The sequence below is a fragment of the Chanos chanos genome, chromosome 1 (genome assembly GCF_902362185.1).
Source record: "Chanos chanos chromosome 1, fChaCha1.1, whole genome shotgun sequence".
NCBI classification, from domain to species: domain Eukaryota; kingdom Metazoa; phylum Chordata; class Actinopteri; order Gonorynchiformes; family Chanidae; genus Chanos; species Chanos chanos.
This window is the reverse complement of record NC_044495.1, coordinates 11,904,431-11,920,703: the sequence shown is the minus strand read 5'-3', so window position 1 is coordinate 11,920,703 and position 16,273 is coordinate 11,904,431. Positions and strand designations below refer to the sequence as shown.

Below are 16,273 nucleotides of genomic sequence, written 5' to 3'. Positions count from 1 at the left end.
CTGAGTGTTTACAGAACGGTATTATACAGTCTTCACAAAATTCAGTAGTATGAACCAACTGAACAGTAGTCATTCAGGATTGTAGTATGTCCTTTATATTTTTTGAAACCATCATTGTGGTTAGAGAACAAACATCATATTTGCCAGAGGAGCCTGCATGTATGTACAATGAACTTTTCTGAATAAATGAATAGAAACAAAAGAATTGGCTGCCCTAGTTTAGTACTGCCACCCACCTTATGTAAATAGTGTCTTTCTGGTATATAAAACATAGGCATCAATGAGACTTTGTGCTTCAGGCCACGAAGAACCTTGACTTTATTTAGAAACAAAACACAGTGGTCTTTCCTTATATTAAGAGCACATTTGCTTGACTCGAGCAACATTATACATACTAATCAGGACATGTAATCAGAGCAGAATAAAGACTGTATTATTACAGTTGCTACATCTTACAGCATTCTAGGACAATTTCTTATGTAACTATCTTGCAAATGTACAATTTTTCTTATAAATGGCTTTTGAATAGTGTTGATTTTTTGCTGATTCTCTTGAAATGTTGAAAAAAAAATCTCTAAGGCAGTTCTCAACCGTTTGTAGCATACCTGACATGCATTGGACGTACTTTATTAAACGAAAAGTTTAAAAACGAAAAGTCCTTTAAATATGCTGTTTCATATTTTGTAAAGCAACCATGCTTCCCTCGGCAGAATATTCAAGTGTAGAGGAAGCATTTACAAACAGCAACCGTTTGCATGGTTGTGGTCAGTCACCAGACATCCGCAGAAGTGACAACTTCAAAACTGGGAGGAGGAGTACTGCAGTCTATGGTGTTTTACATGCTATAATGAACACTCAAATTACATTAAATGACTTATTTTAATATTATACAATGTATTACACGACAGAGAGGGAAAATTCTGTGAAGGTCTCGTCACTGTCTGTCGAGTTCGAACGCACTCGTGAGGGGCACCTATTTGTTTTTAACCACGTAAGCATGCGTCTACAATTTCCTTATATTTCAATCAGATAACAAAGACGCTGCCGGTCAAAGTCATATGCACATTTTCAATTATATGTTTTCAGTGCTACCTTATGTTGGACTAATCTCAAAAATAGGTACCCACCAGTAAGTGCTTGAGTGCCAACGGGGAAGTACCTTAAACAACAAATTCTGTTTACTACGTCAACATACCATAAGCTTAGCAACCTTTAAAAATGAATAAATAAAAACAAAACATGCCTTTCTGTAGCAGAACAAGAAGTTGGGGAAGACTGTCATACAATGAAGGCACTTACCACTTTCTGGAACGGCTGTCTTTCGCTCCACGTGTAGCTTTATATTTTAGCCAGATGTGACTTGTTAACTGCAGTCCACCAACTTTCAGATCTAAATTGATACTGTTATCTACAACTGAACGATAGCATTTCGCATATCGCAAAAGCGATACTTCGCGAAGCCACGAAACAGAGACGTCTAAGTCAGTCAGAGCTTGGCTTTTCTCCTCTAACGGTTCGAGTTCTCGCCTCTTGAGCCAGGTGGTTCACAGCTTGCCACAAACGCAGTCTCTATGGAAAAAAGAGATGGAAATATCCCCGCTACTCTTTGACTTCGCGGAGGCGCCAGTCACGTGGAGTAAACGCTGCGACTTCTTATTGGACTCATAAAACAACACCTCCAGTACTGCACTCCTAAGAGTGCTAATATGTAATTAAGCAAAGAAGAAGTGTCTTTCTTTTTACCATGATTACGAGTGACCCTGCATTCTAAATCAATGGTTCTGCAAAGTTACCGCGGTGATTAAATTTAAGTCTCACGCACCATTGCATCCTTCAGTGAAAGCCGCTCCCCTAGTACACCTTTCAGCGGAGAGATAGAACTATCAGCACCGGATCTCCCCAAAATTAATTTTCATTGGTTTGTTTGTCCCCATGGTACAGGGAGCGTCAAGACAAATGACACCATTACTGAACTGCAGTAACATATGTGATAAGATGTATCTGCAGACTGTGTGCATGTAAGTCAACAGGCTTTTACAGGTTTCAGATAACCAAATGAAGTTGCTGATTATTTCTGGCAAGGTGACACTAGTCATTTATTCAAAGAACAGATTTTTTTCTCCAAAGTCACCAACGCAAGCAGCATGGCTTTGGATTAAAATGCTTCTTCTTTTGACTGACTGAGAAAGAGGACAAGAGAAACAGGAAGTCCAGTGATCATTTTTGAAGCTCGAGGTAAGAGGAAATTTGAGGTGAAGAAAGAACGACACGTAATCAAGTAAGTTTATGTTCCAAATAAAAGAATTTGAGGCTAAAAAATAGTTTAGTTTATTATTTTGGTAATTTAAAAAATGCAGTCATGAAAACTGAGGAACGGTTGTGGTCATTTAAGTTTTATTGTATGAGCTGTGGTTCATTTTTTATCAACAGTGAAATTCAGAAAAACAAACCGTTTGGGGCTGTGTGTCTGTGTGTGTGAGAACTTGGAGTCACCCTCCCACAACTATGGACAGAAAGAACTTCCTCCCCACATTACATCAGCAGAGAATTGGGGGGGGGGGGTCTCTATGGAACAGAGGGTAAGTAGTATCCCGCCAGCATTTCCCTCTCCTAATTCTCATACACATGCACACACGAAACTTCCCTGCATTACTCCTCTCACCTCTAGATGGCTCCACAAAATCCTTATACCCCTCCTTGCCCTGAACAAATCCTCCTGGTAGAAGTTATACTTGTAGGCTAATCTCAAAGCAGCTGTTATGACCTAAATCCTACCCATAAACACTTTAGAAGAAATGGCAAAACTTATTGCCGTTCAGTGGGAAATGGTAGTTATTTTCCAAGTCCAGTGCCACTGCATCATAAACAAATGATCAGTTTTAATGTGACTACTGAAAAATGTCTACTGAGTTTGAAAATTAACTGGTATCAATGCACAAAATTTTTTATGACTCTTTTAATGTCACTGAACCCAAAGTGCTCTCTGACTTTTAGATTGTTAATGCATTGCCAAGGTGTGTAAACACCTTGTGTGTCAGCTGTCTCGGCCTAAAGGAAGCTGAAGAAAATAATACCACATCTACTTTAATGTGCATGCCATTTCCTTTAACTGGAGAATAATATGTGAATATATATGAGAAAAAAAGGTCATACCTCAATATATATGTGTGTGTGTATATATATATATATATATATACACACATATATATATTTAGGTATGACCTTTTTTCTCTATGTCTTGGAATCTTTCATTTGCAAGATCTATAAGATTTTGTATGATTTGTAAGGTTTGCTATTCGTTCTAACAGACCATCACAGATCAGTTGTGTCAGCTGTGTTAAGAGCTCTTTTTTTAATTCATAGTACACTGTGTTTTTATGCAGAAGAACAATTGATTTTTTTTTTTTACATAATCAAGCATTCCTGCAATAAAATGCACTATATTTCACACGGAGTAATCATATTCTGTTGTGGCATGCATTCGGTACATCCCAGTTCAGTAGCAGAGCCAAAAAGTAAAAAGAAAAAAGAGCTATTCTCAGGTCAAGGTCATATTTCCTAAAGAATCTTGAAATATGAAACCATCTTATCTGACAGCGGTAAAAGATTGAAACGTTTGAAACCTCCCACGATATCCTTTTTGACAATGAAGAAAGACTTCAAGACATCACCACAGAAACTATCTTGTGGTTTGTCATAGCAAATTTGCAGTCAGATTTGACTGGAATGTGTACTTACAAAATCTCATTCATCAGAACTACAAACCACAGCAAAATGCAACAGTCAGAATGAGGAAATGCATGGTTCACGATCTTAAAGGTGTTTCTTTTGTTTGCCTTTTTGTTCTTTTTACATCCTTATAAGTGAACGAAAACTAGATGAGCAACATTTTACACATTCTGTGTTCTGCATTGTTCAGAAAAATAACAAATATGTTTCCTTTACTCCTCTTCCTAACCTGAAAGTAAAAGTGAGCCGGTTTGAATCAGGATTCAGGCTGAAAGACTGAGGTGAGGAATCAACAAACCAAGACAGAAAATAATGGTGTCACAAACAGGATTAAAAGTTGCATTATTTTACTCTCATATTTCTCATTCATCGGCTATTTACCAAATTAGCAATGCTTCAAACTGGAGGGGAAAAAAGCATATTCATTGCTTTACAGACAAGAACGATACTGTGAAAGCGTATGTTATGTTCCTGTGAATGTTAAGTAGACTGGTCAGTGAACTGCCAGTTATCTAATCTGGAACACCTTTGAGAAGAATACCTGGTATTGTCCATTTGCAAAAAAAAAAAGTCATCTCAATGTCCTTAAAAAAACTGTCCTTTGAACACTCCTGATTGTCCAAGGTTCACTTTAAAATTTAAAAGATTTCCCTTTTTCATTCTCTTTGATGAGGTTCACTTAGCCTTCATGGGCGGTAACTCACTTGGTTCTCTTCCTTTATTGTTTTGCTGTCAGATAACCTTCAGAGCTCGCTAATTTAGCCCAATCGATGATCTGTCGCCCTTGGGTATTCTGGAGAGCTGAGGATCCAATTCTGTCCCCCCAAAGTTCAATTCAGTCTTTATTGCACAGAGGGTCTGATATAGCCTATACCAAGTCCCTGGCCAGTTGAAAGGCAATGGAAGGTTACCTTAAGTCTTAGTAAAGATTTGTGTTTCTCTTCAAAGTTACATCTTTTTTTAAAGAAAAAATACACAGTGAATAGTAGATTATATCTCTCTGCAAAGTAGCACTTACATTCGTTCTCTCAAGACGGTGGCTATGGATTCAACTCTGAGAGATTTGAATTGCTCTCATTTCAGCCCCTGCAGTCTCTTGCTAATCTGATTATCAATACAAAGCTTCTACTGTGATTTACAAAATGATCTGTATGGCAGAGAATGATGCAATTTAGGACAGAAATAGTTGAGAAGGCAATCTTACACAGTGAATATCTAAACGGAGGGGAAAAAATGCAAAAAAATAAATAAATAAAAGCCTCTAAACATTCTGATATAACTAAATATTCCCAAGGTTGTCTTTGATAAAAGTGTTTCTCTTTCCTCTTCAACACAGTCCTGAGAAAACAAGATGATTAAACATACAACGTGATCCGATGTCATAGCTATGCCTGTAGAATGAATATAAAGTGATGTGCCCCATTTGCACATTTGCATGGCTCTCTGTCCTGGCTCAAACTCTGTTTCTCAGTGGATTTATGTTCATGTTAGTCTCCATCAACTGAACGCCCGTGTCTCCTAGGCAGAATGAGTCAAAGAAGATATGTTTCCATAACAGCCCCAAGCTAAAGGAGTTTCAGTCGCTCCCCTGACACTGCTGAAGACCTGCCACTAATCCTAATATCTGTAACAATTTCACCAGCGGGTGGAAGTGCTTTGACTAACAAACCCGTCTTATTTGAGGGAGAGAGAGACAGAAAAAGAGAACGCAGTCTATAAGAAATCTAATGCCAAAGAATACTTTACTACAGATATTGAGTGAGGCAAAATGAAATCTTTTAACCATATGCAGATTTTATGGAGTGCAGATCTTTCAGGTTTTACGTATTAGAAGAATATGTACATGTTACGTTTGGAAAATGAAGAGAAAAGCCACAGGCTCAGCTGACAGTCATGGTTCATCCCCTTTAAAAAGGTGTGTGTCAAGACCTCATCTTCTCCAGACCTTTATTTCCATCTGTGTCAAGCTCACACAAGGGACACATGTTGAGGACATCAGGCGACAGGGCCGTCATTAGGGAAGGTCAGTACGGGAACAGTCCTGGAGGGTGAAAGGTTGAAATGGTTGATTTGTGGTGTTTGGGAAGAGTAATAGTCTAAGTGGTGACAGGGTTAATGTATGACTTAATTGAGCTTTTAAACCAGCTGAGACCCAGTAGTCTTACATGGAACAGACATCATGGGGGGAGAGAGAGAAAGAGAGAGCGCACCTCAGTATCATAACAAATACAGGTTTTTTTAGCCAAGACATTCTCAACCCTATAGGCCTTTTTTTCCATTTTTAATCATTTCTGTTGCATCCATAAATATTCTGTTAATTAGCTAGAAGAGTGTGCTTTTAATTTCAAGTCTGTTTATTGCCTCGGTTATTGGACCCTGATGTGTTATATTCAATTTTCCAATAGACGGTTGAAAAAAAAAAATAGTGTTTTCTGCCAAATACTCTTGGCTTCAGTAGCCATTCTTGGGGGGATGTAAACAACACAGCGCCAGACTCAGAAGACACTGAACTCAGGCAATGACGATCACACATAGAAGAGGCCAAGTCGGAAAGATTGGGGCTTTACCCTGCTGTCATCACCATCAATGGATTATTTGAATATCCCCAAAACACAAAAGGTTATACTTTTGGGGAGAGAGGATGTGTCTTTGTGAGAGAGCTTGTAAGCTCTTCACAAACAAAACACTCTTCGCTGGTGAAGAAGATCAATCCAAAGCATTCAAAGGTCCAGTGCAATTCTTATGATCTTTAGGAAATGCTCTTTTTGATGCTTAACCAGGTCAAACAATTCATCAGAGGAAGTGTGAAGTATTCAGGTTTGGGACTCAAAATCCACTCTAATAGAATCTGTTCTTTTTCACATTACAGTAAGATTGATGAGCCTTTAATATAATGAATGTTTCATGAAATGCGTTTAGCATCATCAAAAATCCTACATCTGTTTAGCTCTGGATGGCTTATTCTCCTGATCACACCATAATTCCATAATTTAACAAGAGGCAAGGCTTGCATCTTCACGTTCATGACTTGAAAAAAAAAATCTGTATGAATAGACAATGTGACGTGATGTTTCTCGCAGATTGTTCTGGAAGGTTAGACGAGTGTTTTCTAATCAATTTTGTTCAAGGTGGATGGCTTCCAACTTTTTTTCCTCTGCTGAGGGTTACAGGACTTACGTGACATGAAACGATATCGTCAATAGTGGAGGACAGTGATTTCCATTCTCGGTCTCACGGACAATAGAGCTATTCCCAACAGACAACAAACTTGTACATGTAAGCAGGACAGGGAGGGACAATGAACCCATCAACTCTCACACTTAAATTCAACCTGATGCACAATGACCCACTTATTTCCTACCCAAAACCACTGGCCTCCAGTGACTCCAAACCTTCCCTACGCTTCAACTATTAATGATGACACTAATGTCAAATAAGGACAAAAATAATGTATACGTCTAATTTGTTTAAATTACTAGAATCACTCCTTCGTAAAACTTTGAATGACAGCAGTGTTGCAGATACAGTTCCAGAATGATCAGGCAGTCAGTGTTAAGAGGGAGGACAGAATCATCTTTTCCACAGTTCTTCATACGCTTGCACACTAAACTGTATGGCATCAACAGGAGGTTACTCAAAGTGTCTTTACCTGACACATTCTACTGGCATCGAAAGCTGAATTTCAATATCCCAACAGCACTTATACCAGGAAAAATGGCAATGAGACTCACATCTGGCTTCTATAAACCTGTTCTTTTACGCCATAAAGAATTTTAGCATATTGAAACTGTCACAGCCTGAATAAAACAGACACCAATAAAATTACTAGAGGTAAAAATTCAAATGCTTAAACGACGCAAAAACCGGTGAACCTGACTGTGAGATTGCCTGCCCTTCACAGATGAATTTTGGAAACTGCATGGTGCCTTTACCCTGTGGACACCAAGTGACAAGAAATATTTCCACTCCCTCAGATCTCCACCTACCGGTGTGATCTCCACAGGCAAGGTAGTGCCAGTTATACAGAGCGCTGTGTGAGCCCAGAACTTCGGCTGAGCCAGTGACGTCACTGGGCTCTCAGCTCGCCTGCCTGCAATCTGCCACTCCAGCTCAAAAGGACTTCAGTCTTAGAGGCCTTGGGAAAAGTTCAATCATCATCTCATATAGTGAAGAGCAATGTTTGGTATTATTGCCCTCTGCTGCTGGCTGAGAAGAATTGCATTTCAGGGAGAACACAATCACTGCAGCAACTGCAGTGCGCACACACACACACACACACACACACACACACACACACACACACACACACACACACATAAAACTGGACAGAAACACTATCCTCACAGTAGTTTAAATAAAAATTATTTTTTATTTTTTTAAAATAAATGCATTTTTACAGTCTAAAACAGCAGGCCATGCACTGCCATTCTAGACATCTGAGGCAAAAAAAAAAAAAGGTTGGGGAAAGAAAAAAAACAAAACAAGGCTAAGCTAGCTTTAGTTTTACTTCATTTTGTTTATGGCAACTTGTCTCAAACTCCAGGATCTGAAGAATCTTCTTCATAAAAAGACAGATTGGTTCTAAAACCATGTTTATGAAGAGGAAAAAACAAACAAACAAAAAGCTAAACGCAGGCATGTAGTGATATGCATGAAACATAAAGGCACCGAACAAAATATGAAATACATTTTTTTTGCTGGAAACTTCTGATAGTGTAAAAATTGAATTAAAACAAAAACTTGGCAAATGCACAAATGCAGCATACATAAATGACACCGGATATACATATGCTTTAGGCACAGAGAAATCAGAAATGAATAAAACAAAAAAAAAAAAAATTGTAAAAGCCCTTCTCATCAATGTTTTAGAATAAGAAAATACACAATGTCTCAATTTAAATTTTTAATTTCTTCAAACCTGGAGTCTGAGACATTTTTTTTTATCTCCTCATATATATTTATATATACCTTTAATCTTAAAAACTCAATAAGACCTTAACATTGGCAGACACAAATTTTCATACCACACAATGCTGAAAAATGGCTTTTTTCCTTCTCTTCTGGGGAAAAAAAACACCCTTCCACAAAAAGACAGGAAAAAGCAGCGACAAAACAACTGTACAATTCTATAAAACCTGTGTTTTTACATTAGTTACAAAAAAAACTAATACTTCATTTAGCATTCCTTCATACTGAGACCAAAAAAAAAAAAAATTGAAGTTGCATTTTTATTTCTTTTAAAACTCTGTGACCTATTGCTGGTGCATAACAATAAAATGTTTTTTTTTTGGAGTAATACTATATGGTTTACGATCAAGAGTGACAGTTAAATAGCAGGCGGCACTGAGAAATGGAAAACGCTTGCTTGCCGTTTCTTAACAGCGCTTAGTGTGGGTGTATTTCAGCAAAGACAGCTGTAACTATTCTTCAACATTTCCAAAAAAAAAAAAAGACCAGAGGATCTCACAGACAGGACTGCTTGTTACCTCTGCATACAAAAAAAAAAAAAAAAAGACATTTCGCAATACCACCAAATGCATTTCAAATGACAAAGATTCTATTGGGAACTTCATGTATGTCGAGAAGACAGAAAATCAGAGCTGATCCAGCCGCTTCAATGTATCTGATTGTTGCGCTCTATATGTAGTCATATATTTTTTTTTTTTTGTAATATTTTACGTTTGTCTACATCGAATTACAAAAAACATCCTTGCCATAGAGTACACAGTCAAACAACAAAATGCCTCTAAACTACAGCTTATTTCATGTAGGGACCTTCATTCAAGTGCTTTCACCATACTTCATTTGGACTGATGAAAATAAAAAGTAGTATTCTGGTTTTTTTTTTCATCGTTGCTGTTGTTGTTGTTTGTGTTCTATACAACCAACTTCTCACAGTGATTGTATTGCCTGCTTGACAAACTGTGCAGCTCTAGCCTTCCACTGCTTTCTCGTCTCTCTGGTGTAGCAACATTACATGTGTTGCCAAGATTCCCTGGGTTAGGTTGGTGCTAAACACTAAAGGAGCATGTGTATTTCTAATTCACATGGCGATGGTATCGTCTGGGACAGGTCTAATCAAAGGCAGCATGACACTCGTAGTCAATCACAGTGAAGAGGCACGGAAAAAATGACACAGAATCGACAACGCATATGAGCACCAAGAGAGCCAGAACACAGCCCCCCTACCCTCATCCCCAATGCCCCCCCCCCCCCAAAAAAATGACAGAAAGAAATGTAACAATTGTGAGTGATGAATAAATAACTGGATGCTCTTGGTGAGAAAAGCTTGACTATAGTCATGCACGGTGGAAGGTCACACTGTGGGTTTTTTTTGTTGTTTTGTTTTTAACATTACATGGATTCTACTGACAAAGAGAACGGGGCGATAGACGTCCCTATGTCATTGGCCCCAGAGCATTCTGGGAAAGCGACAGGCAGGACTGCCGCCCATTAAAGTAGTTGTGTTGTGTGTTTCATGAAACATTCTCGGACAAGCCTCAGGTGGAGAAGCGTGAACCTCGTTTGCAGAAGTCAGTCTGGACTAATTAGTGTTCTAAATGCATTTGTCAGCAATAACAAAGAAAAAAAACAAGTCATTTTGCAAATAGTGTCAGCTTCCAAAACAATCCTAGCGTGCCACGTCAGACTCTTGGCATGGCTGAAAAATAAAGACAAGAAAATGGGGGGAAAAAAGACAAACACCGCCCCCCCCCCCCAACCGCTTCACCCTTCTCTCCTCTCCCCCTGCCCTCCCTCTGTCCCACTGGTGTTGGGAGGAGTGTGTGCTCACACCCATCCGCTAGTCAGCTTGTAGAACATTTCTTCGTCGAGAGACTCGTTCTGGTCCTTGGCACGCGTGGACAGGAAGATGTAGCCCCCGATGAACTCGTGCACCACCTTGCAGTCCACCTCCGCACAGATGAACGACAAACTGGGTTCATCGGCAAACTCGACCGTCACCTAACGACAGACAAGAGGGTTTTTGTGAGGGATGCAGACATGTTAGTTGGTTCTTGGTCAAAGTTTAGTCTCAGATCTGAGATATGAACACATCTAAAGGTTGAAGTCAACACTGAGATTAATATGAAAGTGGATTCAGTTTGATGACATTCAAAGAAATTCCACAACCAAGAGAGGCGATATCTGCGATTAATAAGTATTTAAAAATGGAATTTGTCATGGACATTGCAAATAAATATTGTTGCACATTACACAGCATGAAATGGGATGCTGAGTTTCTGCTGTAACCCTTGTCCACTGCTGTGTTGTGACCTCAAATGAAGTACACTTTAGAATTAACAACTGACCTAAATGTTGCCAGAAATTTAATTTAACATCAGTTTGACCCCAAATATTACCGTAATGGCTGGACTGATTTCAATATAAATTCTTTATTATTTAACTTTACAACATTAAAATACGATTACTTTAGAGCTTCCACATACAAATCTGTATAACAGCAGTTTATTTAAATGATTACATTTAAAATGTTTGAATTTGACTTCTCAAAACTGCATTCAAGTACATCCGAACTGCATTTTTTTTTTTTTTTAATTTCCACTCAAACATGCAAAACAGTCCCAAGTGTGTCTGACTGAGGCAGTCTAAATGAAGAAATGTCACCATGACAGCTGTTCCAAGAGCATCATACCATCTTGATTTCCCAATTGACGTTCCATTGCTTCATGTTGCTGAACCTCCAGGTTTTGATAGCATCTCTCGTATGAGCATCCACGCGGATCAAACGGTTGTAGGTGATCCCGATCAACTCGTCTTTCTTTCCTCCTTGGAACCTGAGACGGAAAAAAAGACAGAAAACGCATCTAATGAATCGCAGCTTGATACTGTCTGACTTACAATGACAACACAAAACCAGAACTATAAGGGATTCTATATAAAGTTCATATAATGTGAAATTTTTTATCAAATTTGTGCAACTCAAAGAGTATTCTTATAGAAATACCGAAATACTCATAGTTTCAAAACAGCCTTGAACACAGTGTTGAAGTTCTCACTGATGGAGCTGTGATGGGTGTTGGAGCGTTTAAGGACTGGAAAATGCATTAAAACAGATAGTCAAAGAGAAGACAGAGGACTCACTTGGCGAGGAAGTGAGTTATTCCAAATTCTGGCAACGACTGCCATGCCTGGATGAAACGCATCTTGGCCTCAATAAGACTCATCTGAGCCACGTTCTGATGGGCCTCCAGGATCCGGGCTGAGATCTACAGAACGGTACACAAACAGAGTCACTCCCACAACTCACACACACACACACACAATTACACAAACACACACATGATCACTCCGTCATCCCTTCCCCAACTGCCACCTGGACACCCCAGCCGACTGATCCCAAGAGCATCTGTAACAACCTGGCAACCATTTTCCCTTCTTTCTTCCCCGGAGACGTGTCTAAAAGGTGATGAGAGTTGAGAAACTTCTCATGTTTCAGTGAGACAGTAGGGTGCTCAGCCGTAACAGGTCCAGCCCAAAGTATGTCAAATCAGTACAGGAGCACAACACAAACACCCTTCTGAGTCGTGTCTTTGTCTTATTTTTCCACATTCTTGATAAATGGGTAGAACTCATACTAAAGCAACCATCACCATCACCATGAGTTTGTCTCTTAATGAAAAGTGTTAGTCATTTTAAGAGAGAGATACAATAATAGGTGTCTGTTAGGGAGTTGCTGGCCAATCTTTGATCTCGGACTATTCTACAATCTACACAACCCTAAAGTTACAAAGGTTAGTCACGGTACACAGGAGAAACAGGACAACCAACGGACAAACAAATTCACTTACCAAGTCTCTTACATAGCCTGGCTGAGGAGGGGCAGGGAACGAAAGAAAGGAAGAAAGAAAAAGAACAAAACAAAAAGGAGAGAGAAGCTAAGTGAGAAGGTCGCAAAATAAGCAGAGGATTCAAGCTTTAAATGAACATAGCAGCAAGTAATTCACAGAGCTGTAAACAAACCAGCAAAAACCAAACAAACAAAAACAAACGGGAGAAGGGTCAGGGTCATGCAGCAGGCTGCAGATAGAACAAGGAGAGCAGTAGAAAACAAGCCCGGCTTTGGAAGCAGCTTTTCGTCAAGACACTCGCCGCATGATTAACACTGCAGTTCCACATCTCCTCAGCGTTAATTACAGGCACTCCCTGCGACATTACTTTTCGGTGTCATGACGCCTCTATGCAATGCACCAGACATTTACTGAAGAGTTCTAAATACACATTCTCAGCATCAACAGAGTCACCATGAAAACAAAGCAAATGCTGAAAGGATAACTGTAAAGAGAAGTGTTTTAGGACATTTCAAGCTCAGATCTTTGAGTCAGCTGGATGTAACATGGACCAGCTCCTTTGACACAACCTTGTCAGGTTTACTTCAATTCCACAAAAGGAAAGATGAGAAACACAAAATCCATGGGACTAGCTAATATCTTTTAAGAATGGAAAATAAACCAGTGTTTTTGTGAGGCAGATATATGACTGAGAATTCGTAAAAGCGTAGCATAAATTGTACAAGTAATCCAAGTTTTTTTTTTTCTTTCACAGCAAAGTACACAAAAGTATGTCCTCATGAAGTTGTAAGACATAAGTCATCCACCAGGTGGTGCTACATACAAAAGAAAAACATCACAAACAAACTGTAGCCCTGTGTTTGTTAGTATTGTGCTTTTGAAATTTCCTTTTTCCTACGGTAAAACGTTGTTGGACTGAAAAAAAGTTAGCGTAGACTCCCACTGATATTTATAACTTGATTAATGTCCACTGGGATTAAAACATTAACCAACCAGTGTTTACAGAGAGAGGAAGTTCAGCTTGAAGAGAGGGAAAAATGGGATGAAGGGGAAGGGAGGGAAAAAAAAAAAAAAGCAAAATTCAGCATCTCTCATGCATAGCTGAGAATGTCTGGAGTAATTTTCCCAGACTTCCAGACCACTCCCCAGCATTCCCAGGCAGAGCTGTTTCCTGATGTTTTCCCGCCTGTTTTCAGCGTCCCCACTGCCCCCGCAAACCCTCTCCCATGTCCGAAAGTAGACTCAGGGGATCCAATAGGATCCATGGGGTGGAGAGCGTCAGGGAAGCTAAGGGACTGGAGTTATGCCAAGACCAACGCCCCTGCACACTCGACTACACACACATAACACACTCACACTCTGTGGGGCGGGTCTGACTGGACACACGTAGTGTCCATTCTTTCTTTCTCTTTCCATATTTATGAATGTCCAAAAAAACTATCCAACAGTAAAAAAAAAAAAAAAAAAAAGCCATGCAAATTTTGAAACTACAGCAACGCAGACAGGATATTGTTCCATTCAAACATTGGTATGGTCGTCTTTTGCTAGGCTACAGAATTGTTTTTCTCCGTTCAAGTATCAAAACATACAAGCCACAAATATTTCAAATGACACATTTCCAGCTGTTTCCTGTGTCATTTTGTCTCAGCCTTATACATAGACTCTCTTTCCTTGGTGGTTTCTGGGAACCATGAAAGCACACCAAGCATAGGATAGTCAGTGAGGACTGCACAAACCTCTGAGTCATCATTTGGAAACCACCCCCCCACCCGCTGCAGACATACACCCCCAGTAAACCCTTCACTCTCAAGCCATGTAATCAAAAACATATGGAGCACATGGCATTTCAGATGTGTTAAAGCAAAGAGTGAGGAGGGTACTTTCCTCTACTGAACAGTGAGACGAGAAGTAGCCAGCCAGGTGCTATCAGCAGACTCCAAAATCAAGTCATAGTGCAGAAGCATTCAGGAGACTTCATCATCGTCATCATCATCATCATCATCTTTCTCTCCAACTCCTTCTCTTCTTTCTTTCTCATCCTTGCTGCCTAGAATCCTTCTACCCTTTTTCCCACCCACACATAGCCTAAGATATCCTTTAAAGACTCTACCTTCCCCAACTGTGTGATCTCCAATCCATTTATTAGTCAAATAGGAAAACACGACAGACTTTCTCTGCACGTAAGCACTGATCCCAAAATCCCTCAAATGTACATGTCCACACTTACCTGTTTGTTCTTGTATTTTTTCAGGTATCTTGGTGACACCAGACACTCAGGGTTGATGTCAGTTGTGATTGGCTCGGCAATTAACTGCGGGTCAGGGTTCATGTGCTGCATCTTGAGGAAGGACAGAATATTCTGGACCTCAAGATTGTAAGAGCTGTCTGCCATTGTTTTTCCTTTAGACGCCAAACGACAGGCCGCCATCCAGTGGGCATACTGTTTCTCCTGCAGGATGGAGACAGACAGACAGAGAGACAGAGAGACAGACAGACAGAGAGACAGACAGACAGAGAGACAGACAGACAGAGAGAGGGAGGAAAAAAAAAATGTTAAGAATTATTAAACGATCATCTGAAAGGTCATCATTAGTGCCAGAGATTAATGTAGTGTATTTCAGTATTTTAGGTAATAATTATTCATGGCCTTACATTGACATAGATCAAGACAATAACTGCGTGGGAGGGGGGGGTCACAACTTACAGTGTCACACCGCAGCCAAATCTCATTCATGCCATCAGCTACTGGGATTAGCAACCTGATGCTGAATTTCTGACCTGAGATGTTGACATCTGGTGTCACCTCACAGCCTGCAGAGAAACAATGAGAAGCAACATGATGCATGAGGGACGACCTGTGTGTGTGTGTGTGTGTGTTTATGCCCTAGACTAATCTGGTGGGACTGCTTATGCACACACACAGACGTGTGTGTAAGAGTATCTCACAGATTAATCTGGTGGGCATATATTTGTGTGTGTTTAGCTCCCTGATCAATTTGGCCAACTGAAGAAAGTGTGTTGAGGTGTGTGTACCTCTTAGATTCATCTGGTGAACTGGTGTGCCATGGGCTTCCTCACGGCTCTTGTAGCAAGAGATTGTGATGTCCTTGAATGTACACCAGTATGGCTTATAGACTTTCAGGGTCAATTTCTTGGGCCTAAAATTCAAACACAACACAGATCGATCAAACCAACAGTCAAATAACCCTGCCTTTATCTTAACAATGAATGTCAACATTTAATCAATATTTGATCATCATTTCTGTTCTGTTCCATGAAACAAAGTGTTTTTCTAGCCAAGTGCTTACACAACTAGTAAAATGAATCTTAAGTCTTAATTAGATGGAAAAGTTGCTCAGTTGCTCAACTCAATTAAAAATGTGCTTTGCGGTGAATTGCCAAGATTTGAGTTGAGAAACACTGGGGTAAAAGAAGAAGTCTTTGCCCTCAGCAGGAAGAGAGCGAGACAGAGAGAGAGAGAGAGAGAGAGAGAGAGGGAGCACGCACACTGAGTCAGCACCAATGCGCCAGTAACTTTTTCCCCACAACTAAACTGCAGAAATACATTCACAGTAGATTATCGTCTGATGAAAAAAAAAAAAAAAAAAAAAACAATGCCTATAAACAACCTCAGTTTTACAAAGGCAAAGGGATACCTCAATCATCATCCACCCACACAAGTTACGGACTGTCGTCCTTCACTTACGAGCATTCATCAGTTCCCAAACTCAATG

At 39.7% G+C, this 16,273-nt stretch overlaps 2 protein-coding genes across 4 annotated transcripts in view; both read right to left on the bottom strand.

Moving 5' to 3' along the window:
• The window catches only part of stxbp6 (syntaxin binding protein 6 (amisyn)), a 55,115-nt gene extending 53,564 nt beyond the window's left edge, over positions 1 to 1,551 (bottom strand). For both annotated transcript variants that reach the window (XM_030775097.1, XM_030775105.1), the window contains exon 1: positions 1,300 to 1,551. The gene's annotated coding sequence lies outside the window, so the exon portion shown is untranslated. The remainder of the gene's footprint in view (positions 1 to 1,299) is intronic.
• A 7,842-nt stretch (positions 1,552 to 9,393) lies between these two features.
• Positions 9,394 to 16,273, bottom strand: part of fermt2 (FERM domain containing kindlin 2) — a 36,953-nt gene continuing 30,073 nt past the window's right edge. Inside the window, exons 10-16 of one of the 2 annotated variants that reach the window (XM_030770645.1) lie at positions 15,573 to 15,697; positions 15,244 to 15,350; positions 14,767 to 14,988; positions 12,540 to 12,560; positions 11,833 to 11,957; positions 11,384 to 11,525; positions 9,394 to 10,692 (exon numbers count right to left, since the gene is read on the bottom strand). In XM_030770645.1, coding sequence (XP_030626505.1) covers positions 10,519 to 10,692; positions 11,384 to 11,525; positions 11,833 to 11,957; positions 12,540 to 12,560; positions 14,767 to 14,988; positions 15,244 to 15,350; positions 15,573 to 15,697 — 916 coding nt within the window. In that variant the 3' untranslated portion in view covers positions 9,394 to 10,518. The remainder of the gene's footprint in view (positions 10,693 to 11,383; positions 11,526 to 11,832; positions 11,958 to 12,539; positions 12,561 to 14,766; positions 14,989 to 15,243; positions 15,351 to 15,572; positions 15,698 to 16,273) is intronic. The other variant, XM_030770637.1, reaches the window with a different exon arrangement.